Source organism: Macadamia integrifolia, chromosome 2 (genome assembly GCF_013358625.1).
Source record: "Macadamia integrifolia cultivar HAES 741 chromosome 2, SCU_Mint_v3, whole genome shotgun sequence".
Classification (NCBI taxonomy): Eukaryota; Viridiplantae; Streptophyta; class Magnoliopsida; order Proteales; family Proteaceae; genus Macadamia; species Macadamia integrifolia.
In genome coordinates this window covers 9,608,023-9,617,560 of record NC_056558.1, presented here as the reverse complement: position 1 = coordinate 9,617,560, position 9,538 = coordinate 9,608,023, and the positions used below count along the sequence as shown (strand labels likewise).

The 9,538-nt window shown below is 35.7% G+C and overlaps 1 protein-coding gene across 4 annotated transcripts; it reads right to left on the bottom strand.

The window, feature by feature from the left end:
• Positions 1 to 2,227: 2,227 nt before the first annotated feature.
• LOC122091108 (mitochondrial inner membrane protease subunit 2-like) lies at positions 2,228 to 7,253 on the bottom strand. 4 transcript variants are annotated; one of them, XM_042660953.1, is made up of 5 exons: positions 7,145 to 7,253; positions 5,136 to 5,348; positions 4,946 to 5,018; positions 3,966 to 4,131; positions 2,228 to 2,560 (listed from the first exon to the last, which is right to left on the bottom strand). In XM_042660953.1, exons 2-5 carry the CDS (start codon positions 5,299 to 5,301, stop codon positions 2,453 to 2,455), a joined length of 513 nt encoding a protein of 170 aa, XP_042516887.1. In that variant the 5' UTR covers positions 5,302 to 5,348; positions 7,145 to 7,253; the 3' UTR covers positions 2,228 to 2,452. The 4 variants fall into 4 exon arrangements, with proteins under 4 accessions (XP_042516887.1, XP_042516880.1, XP_042516895.1 ...); XM_042660946.1 differs by having other exon boundaries at positions 7,150 to 7,246; XM_042660961.1 differs by having other exon boundaries at positions 3,966 to 4,065; positions 7,064 to 7,240.
• Positions 7,254 to 9,538: the final 2,285 nt, after the last annotated feature.

The window sequence follows — 9,538 nt, the reverse complement described above, 5'->3', positions numbered from 1 at the left end:
AAAAAAAAAAAAAAAAAAAGACTGCCAGGTTATGTGGAATTAATGCTTAGACAAAAAAAGGGAAAAATGATCACCCCACCTCGTGAAAAGAAAAATCTCATAGTTGTTGGATGCCCTTATGCACACTCTCATTGGTCTCTGCAGTAGTGCAAGGGTTATGCAGCCTAATAGCGATCCCCTCCCTTTTCTTAATATATATATATATATATATAATATTATAAGATGCAGATAGGAAAGAAACCTTTTCTTTTTTTATTATAAAAACAAAGAAAATTCATTACTCAAAACAATTAGATACATCCACGGTCATTCCTATAAATAAAATATTCTTCCTTGATGCATAACTTGGTAAGCTATTTACTTAAACAAAAACATCATATCATTAGGAGGAGTAAAGGGAAAACTGCTCAAGCAATTCTTAATTCATTGATAAAATTAAAATTCAACAACAATCATCCTATTAAATTAATGTTTAGTGCCCTCTCACAATCTTCTAATATTAATGAATTTATGTCATAACAGTTTTGAGGAGTCAACTTAACATTTGGTTCCAATTTTATAATTTTTTTTTTTTTTGATAAATTTTATGATTGATTCTAAATGGCAGCATTATTTGTGTTATTTGATTAGGCACCTAGAGCTCTTAAAAATGTTTAAAAAACTAAGAATATTAGCAAGTTTAAATAGAAAAAATCGAAAAGTTAAAGATCATATGATTGAGATAGGTTATCAAATTTGATAGGTGATATATTTAAAGAATTCTTCATTTAGGCTCTCTTTGGTATGATTTCTATTTGTATTTCTTTGATTTATTTCTATTTTTACAAGTGTTTGGTATAATTTATAGCACCTATTTCTATTTATAATAAATTAGAATAAATCATAAATCACAATTACTCTCAAGCTATTTGTGATTTGTGGCAACAAATCATTTATGTTGATTTTTGCTACCTTAAATGAGCACGTGTGCTAAACTATTCAAAATAAATGGGAAATAAGTAACTTTAGTATGTTTTATACTTTTCCAATAAAAAGTCTTGAATCCTATTATCTCTCTCGCTCGAAACTCAAAGTTAAAGGTGAAAACTGAAACCTATTTTCTCATTATATAATATATTTTATAAATAGTAACCAAACGAATACTATTTATGATCCATAATTCATTATCACAAATAATTTCTAAAAAATTGCTAATAAATACAAATAGAAATCATACCAAAGAGAGCCTTAACCAATATTAGATTATGAAAATCATAAATCTATGTGGTAAAAAAATAAGGCACGGCGAAAAGTTCCTTTAAGATTCAGAATTTAACAAATGACTAAATTCATCTTGTCTCTTATATATCAATGGTAAAATTACAAAGAAAAAATATTTGTATCAGATAGAACGCACAATTGAGATGGATCACAAAATTTGATTACTCTAGAAGATATTTTTACAGCCTTACTTGTCCGTGGAATTTAGATGAAGACACGTGAATGACTAAGTATTAGAAGTGGAATCACAATAATAAGGAACATAGCGTGGTATCTGAGCTGCCACCAATTTGATCAAATCTATAACCACATATACTAAGATAACGCTTCTGAGATGCCTATTCAACGGTGGCAATTTTAGAGTGTAATCCAAATCACTATCAGGCAATAATAATACAGGTTATGTAATGGACATCCACAATTGGCCAATGCCTGTCATCTGGAGCATTATTATTCTCTTTATTGCCTTTCTGCGGTTCTACCATGATTTTAAAACTCGGATCGGAATTAACTGAATCGTATGAGTTGACTCAGAATTGATGAGGCCATCTCTAAATATATTGACTTTGTACATATTAAGTCCGACCTGAGTTGGGCCAAGCCGGGCTGATTTCAAACGAGTCTAACCAAATCTTGGCATTATCACTGATTCTGAGATGATATGACTTCGAGTTAAAATGGAATTGATAGAGATTGATCCTGTGACCGATTCTGAACTTGAAAATCCTCTCACTGACCTTACTTCATGGGAAATGTAGGAAATCTAAAAAAAAAAAGGCGTACCTGGTACACGAGGCTCCCGCATGTAAGAAACCTTAAATGATCAATATCAACCTTAATTAGTCAAGTACCTCAAGAGTCCAAATTGAAACACCCCCTTTTGAAGAACTTCATTGATTGGGTTTTTTTTTGGGGGGGAGGGGGGGGAAAAACACTAAAAATGAACAAAAAATTGGAAACACTAGCATTTTGAGCACTATTTTTTTATTTTTTTGTAAGAATTTTGAGCACAATCAGAAGCAGTTTCTTGTAGTTACACATCTTGACATTCCTGTTTGCTTTTGGGTGGCAGAATTTGTTTACACCATATCTTGATCCACATACTCAATCCATATTGTTGGACTCTAGCTGAAAAGAACAGTAGTGTTTCTCTGCAGGCCAGGCAAAAACGAATGAACCACTGGAAACAGAATCAGTACGATGAAATCCTGCCTCGAGGAATTCTTCTCTCTACTTCGCCTACTCGTTGAGGAGGCCAGATTATATGGGTCACCCTTCCTTCAACTAGACCTAAAGGAATCTGAGAGAAAAATGAAGCAATATCACATAAGGTATTAGTAGACTCACAGAAGCTATTTACTTGTCTTGTGCATGAGTACCAAGAATTCCCAAGTAGTGGAAACTGCACTCCAAACCATGTCATCGATAGTTTTGGGAATTACATTAGCACAATAATACATCATTCAGTGTATTTACCAAAACACCTTAAGATGCTTCTACATGTTCAGAGATTCAAAACAATAAGGAACAACTATGAGAGAAACATACTAAGGGGCCACAGACAATCAATGCTCAAATAGATATATTAACACAGGGTGAAGTTTTGCTCCAAAATATCTGGAAATGCAATGAAGCAGAAAACTCATGATACAAGCAAAGCCAAATCATTCCTAGATGACATATTAAAATAAATCTTTCATCCCAGCACTAAAAGTTTTTGGGAACTTCACTGCCTTCGGACAAATGAGAAAGAAAAAATATCTGGAAATGCAATGAAGCAGAAAACTCATGATACAAGCAAAGCCAAATCATTCCTAGATGACATATTAAAATAAATCTTTCATCCCAGCACTAAAAGTTTTTGGGAACTTCACTGCCTTCGGACAAATGAGAAAGAAACATCTGACAAGTAACCTGAGAGGACAATGGAAGATTGGGACGTATTTTCGCTACTTACAATTAGGAAGATACGAACTGGGAAATTTCAAAATCTGGGGGAGGACATGTAGCCCCTGCTTCTTGGCTCTCCACCCAGGTTTTCAGTTCACTCTTCGTGGCGTGGCACAAGTAAATAACCCTCTAAATGATATCTATTACTGTCATCCCTGCTAACAGCTGCTATCCCCTACTTTAGGATTCTAATGTTCTTTAATTATTTTCTTAAAAAACAAAGAATATAGAGCTGATTTGTAAAGAAGAAACTATATCCGTAACTACAACTAAAGAGAAGTATTTTCTCACTACTAGTCAAATATGGGGAGAACTCTTTTCTGCAGCAATAGACCCTTGATTTGAACCATGCAAGGCAGTATTATGCGGCCATTCTAACCACTGAATAGACAGGGAATCCTATGAATTAATCAAATGTCAAATTTTATTACGCATGTTGGGCTTCACCCCTAATTGTTCTGCCATCAGGTGAACTATGTACTGGCTGAAAATTAATTAGTGGGGGTGATGTGGGCTCCATATTGGCCTTTCATTGGTTGCCACCTGAGCTGCCATATGGTAGATTTTGGAGCTGTATAACAAAGCATGGCTACACAGCATTCTGGTCCCATATATTAATATATGAAAAAATGTTCAATATTTTATCAATTCAACTGAAATATGGTAGTGAAGTGATAAGAAATCCTCCAACTGTTGTATTATCATAGGATTATATCATGTCCTTTTTCAACTCAATTAGAAATATGGTAACATACCGGGCCAAAAGATCTCGAATCCAAGCTAGAATCTGAGTTGTCTCCCTCCACCCAGCACTGCCCTTCTGGAATTTTCAGCGCATCATATGAATGAGGGATTCTGATCCAGTCACCAGGCAAAGCAATTATTCTCTTCATGTGTTTCTCCTTGTGATTAATAAGGGACCTACAATTTTTTTAATTTATGGCACGGTGATGTCATAATTTCAATAGCTCATGAAATGAAAGCAACAGAAAAAGCTCCAGATAACTGCTCCAAAGCAATTGATTTGCACTAAGCACACATGAGCTTATATTTTCAAATCAGAACAACAAAAACCTTTGACCATTGGGTCAGCAGGATTTCCTTCATGGAAAGTTTATAATTGTGCCATAGTGAGAAAATTATTTAGATTGTACTTTTCTCTCAGTGTCTTACAAATTTCTAATGGGGAATGCATTAAATGTTGAAATTAGTCACCATGCATGATTGCAATATACTAAGATGTGCACACATATTGGTGCTTACAAAGTGTCTAACATTCAAGATGACAATGTTCCTGCAAACACTGCACAGTGCGCACCGACATTTAGTGAAGGTGAACATCATTAATTCAGTACTTGCGATGGTAAATGTATGATAACTAATTCTACTCTAAAATAATGAGAGAATAATTTAACAAAGATACTTATTTCCGTTTCTTAGAGCTGCTATTAGAGGTCAGGAATCACAGACTAAATTATACCAGACATTTATAGATTAAAGTTTACACCCAGAAGAACAGAAGGTGATTTTATGTTAAAAGAGATTGTTAAGTATTGGACTACAGATTATGAACCGTGTAAAATATTGTACGCTAATGTACCAATGCAGATATATCACTCAAGCATACCAGCCATAGCTCCAAAAGGAGGTGATTCTTAATGAATTTTTTTTTTTGGGGGGGGTGGTGGGGAACCAAAATGAGAAGTCCAAATGTTACATTAAGAATTAGCTTTACCGAAAGACTATCACGTCACCATGTGAAAATTTATATTTTTCAAGGCAAAACTTCTCCACCAAAACATAGTCACCTGCAACAACAGCAGTAATTAGTGACTAATGACTCAGTAGTTAAAAGACTGAGGTTCAGACCTTTGTTCAAGCTTTCACCTAGTATCACCAAAAATGCATGGGTGAAGGGGATTTACCTGTCAATGATCCCAGAAAGGCGGTTGTGCCTGGATTGAATGTGGGATGCATGGAGAGGCCTTGCACAGAAACAACACTTGCATATCTATCCGAAATGGTAAGAGCTATCAATCCGCCCGTCACAGAGTTCTTAGCAAAATTCCACAGAAAACTGGGAGTTACCATATCCAGATCTTGAGAAGAAAACTAAGTCATGTAAAAACCGAGGCCATCTGCATAATCATAAGCCATGAAAGAAAGGCACCTAAGGAACTTTAATACTAAATATCAGTAGTATTATGAGATGTCCATTTCTGCTGATGAACAAGAACTATATCTTGCAATGCATTTTTTTCTAATCAGCTGATAAAACATATGTAAGTCTTTCAGAAAAAATTGAAGCAAGTCAACATGTGCTGACCACACATTCAATGACATTGGAGAAAATGCATCACAATGTACAACTGGTAAACAAAATATCAGCCTATTCATATAGCAGATGAACTAGCAACTATAGTGTGGAGAGGTTAATATGCATTTTGGGCACCTCTTCTCCAAGCAAAGGTGCTACTTGCTCATTAGCACAGTGGGCTATTTTCTTTGTTCTATTTCTCATATGCTGTATCTTTTTTCTATCATTCATTTACTTTATCTGAAAAAATATATTTAGGAAAAAACTAGAACATTCCTAAAAGTATGGCCCAATGTGTATCACTCCAAAAGCTCTTGGCTTAGCCGTATCATCTGCTACAGAGGTTACAGTCCCTGTTAATGGAGTACGATATTCAACGAGCATGCTAAAGAATAGGTTTCTATTTTTGGTTAGATAATTTCTAAAGGGCCTCGCCTGCCAGCTACAAACAATAACTACAGAAGAGACCACTTCTATTTCTAGTCTATCAAACTGGACAGATTAGTAAAATATTTCCAGCAACATGAAGAAGAGTAAAAGAGATTGTCTCCAGCCAAAATAACAACGATAACCCATGATAAGCTCTCTTGAACTCAAGGTCCGCAATGAATAGCAATCACAATCCACTTAATGGCATTCTCTAAGAGGACCGATCCGACAATAGGAAATAAGATAGGGGGAAGATCTTACAATTGAGGACCAATCTTGGAGGATGAAGTCAATGGAATCTAGTTACACTTCGACAGGGGGTAACCCATCCTATAACTTATCAATGAACATGATAGCTTCCAGTCCTTGTAAATCCCACCCACATACTGGAAATGTCTTCCATACACTCCATGCATAAATAAGGTACCATCTAATTTGGGTCACATTATAAGATCTAAATGGTTAAATATGTAAGAAACCCACAAATCACACACACATACAACACAAGAAAAAGATTTCAAGCATAAGATCATCATTCAAATGTCTATTCATTGTCATTATTTTAACCAAATTTGTGATGAGACCAGCAGTAACCATTATACAAATGACCACACTCAGTAACAACAATGCGATGAGTCAAATTTCATCATTAGGGAGAAGGATACAGCTTCTTAGCTAACACAGCCATGCTATTTTGTTTTTGACACTTAAAACACTCAACCTCAGCATTAGTACGTCAAAAAAAGTCAGATTACAAGGCAGTTTTATGCTTATACAGTACTTTTCATTGAACCCCCCTTTTGAACCAAAGAACACCAATGAATGCCCATAAATCTAATAAAATAGAACTATCACTCAATCGAAATACTACATAAAAAAAAAAAAAAAAAAAAAAAAAAAAAAAAAAACAAAGGAAGATGTGCAAGTTAATCACAAAACCAAGACAGAAACAGTCTGGATTATGATTTCAGAGCTATGCTTGTGATTAAGATCGTTATAGGAACAGTTTATTGCAGATTTTCTCTTTACCCTCAGCATTTCCAAAAGCAATAATCAATAAACCATTCCCACCAAGTGATAAATTCTAAATGCCAAAGGGAAATATACCAATCTGAGATTAAAACAATTTGGACTCAGAGACCTCAAATTGATTAGAGAGAGCTAGAGAGAGAGAGAGAGGATCAGGACCTGACCTTGACGAACATCTACTGAGAGACAGGAGAGGTTTTAGTTGCTCGCTCTGACAGTGAAAGAAAGTTTCACTGACTTTTCCTGAATCCCGATTTCCCCGTTTCTTAATCTCATGATCTCATCCATGGTTTAAGAACCCGGAATCGGGATCCGGATCGGTCCATATTGGATTGAATCGGACTGATTTACCCCTTGTTTTCTTCAAAAAGTCATATATTTACCCTTTTACCATTAATCAAATATTTTCCGTCGATTCCATAATAACCCAAACAGAATCCAACTCAATATGAAACCGATTTGATTACGCATTTTTGGTTAGGTTCGATCGGGTAAACCAGTTCAAGTTAGGGTTTGATACCCCTATCCTTATCTACCACCTCTTTCCATTTTCTTCGATCCTTTGCTCTCTCTCCCTATAAAATCTAGGGGGTGAAGGTCTCTCTTTTCTTCTCCCTACTATGTGTACTCCTATGGGTTAAGATGTTCTACTGAGGGCCTCACTCACTCTCCTCAAAGATCCTACATCGGTTATTGTCTGCAGGGGTGTGGTGGTGCAATGAGCATCATATCGCTGAGACGACCTCGAAATAAGTGTCCGGATGATCTCAGCCATGCGATGCTCATCGCACCACCGCACTCACTATAGAGGATATTTTCACCAGATCTTATAGAATTTTTATTTTGTTTTTTTTTGTTTTTTTTGTTTTTTTATTTTTATTTTTTATTTTTTATTTTTTATTTTTTATTTTTTATTTTTATTTCAACCCGCTACATTCTTTTGCCCACACTTTGGAACTTTGGAACATAACCTCCTATAATTTTCTTAGAATGCCTTATCAAATTGAAATACATGCTAACATATCAGACAAAACACGTGCTTAACGGAAGTCGAACCCACAACACCAAAATCGAGGCCACCAAATATAACTACTCACTACAACAACGAGCTACAGGCACTTCATTATTTAATTATGAGAAAAGCATAAAATATACAACTAAGCTTCCCCATCACCGCATGGTGAAGTGAGAATCTATTCAGCCAAGGAATTGACATTAATTCACCGATACTGTATCATTCCAGTAGTGATATCGGACACAACTGATATTGACACGTATCCAAATCCCGAATCATCTTTATTCTATTTTAAGTGCATATAATTCCTAATAACTTTTGTTATCAATCCTTAAGTTGGGTAATAATCCTTTCAACTTAACAGGAGTACGAACCCGTTTTCAAGTCATTTATATGCTATAAAATTTTCTCCAAGTAGGTTAATGTTATATATTATGTTTTGATCTCCCATTCACCAATGGTGATATGAGGATAAGATTGCACTATGGGTTCGGCTTGAAGAGTTGGTGCCTAGGGAAGGAAGTTGTGAAGTTGAATCCTCTCGTATGCATATGTGAGTGGGTGGATGTGTATAAAAATAGGTGGTCATTAGTCCTACTAGCACCTAATAGGCTGGCCATTGGCCAGCAGCATTAAGTACGATAGTAAATATTTAAAAAAAAAAAAAAAAAAGTCTCACCCCCTATTGTTTATGGTTGACAATACCGTTTTTCCAATCCAATGGAAGGGTCAAATGAATGACTGAAGAGATACCCTCTTTCACCAATCCAATTGAACTTTTTACAAGGTGGGAATATAAATAATAATTTGTCTTTGGGTAAAATGTCATTAGCCACTAAGCAAGAAAGTAGAATAGCCGAAAGTAAAGATCAAAACTTTATGAGGAGAAGGTGTCAAAAATGGTAGTGTGAAGTGGGTCACTCAAATGGGTAGCCCAGTTGTTAAGTGGGCCTTTGCCCGAGTAACCGAGGAACGGATGTTGCAGCGGCTGTGGTGGTCGACATGGCTCAATTCTAACGTGCGCTTATGGTGAATTGTTGGTGAGCTGTTGTCGTCACTCGTCTGTTTATGTTCGGTGACGGTGACATTTTATTATAAAACGGTCTGAGCGATCTATCTACGGCGATTTTAAGAAAAAAAAAAAAAAATGTTTATCCAGAGCGATGGTTTAATAGTCGTTGGATGCAAAGAGAGTATCCATCTGACGGATTTGAGAGCAACGGCCATCATATCTTTGCGTTATCCACTTAGCGACTCCTTTATTCGGTGCACTGTAATATGATATAATTTTGTGGTTTAAGTCACATGGTGGGGAAAGATCACATGGTACTGAACAAAGGTCAGAAAACTCGGAATCGGATGGATATCGGTCGATAGATTGATACGGTTGGATTCAATCTCGACCGATACTTATCTAATCTGGGCGTTTCTAATCAATCCGAATTCCATTTTTTAAAACCATGGTACTGAATCATGAGGTTCACAAGCTGTATTAGCTGTGAAAGAGGAGAGAGGTCGCTAGAAGAATATCTTTATGG

What these genes read in the sequence shown, in the direction of transcription:
- LOC122091108 (XM_042660953.1), bottom strand. Translation starts at nt 5,301, where the DNA reads ATGGTAACTCCCAGTTTTCTGTGGAATTTTGCTAAGAACTCTGTGACG. An exon ending in CTTTCTGGGATCATTGACAG is followed by an intron (nt 5,019 to 5,135) that starts GTAAATCCCCTT and finishes CTGTTGTTGCAG; the next exon opens with GTGACTATGTTTTGGTGGAG. An exon ending in ATTCGAGATCTTTTGGCCCG is followed by an intron (nt 2,561 to 3,965) that starts GTATGTTACCAT and finishes TTTTTCTCTCAG; the next exon opens with ATTCCTTTAGGTCTAGTTGA.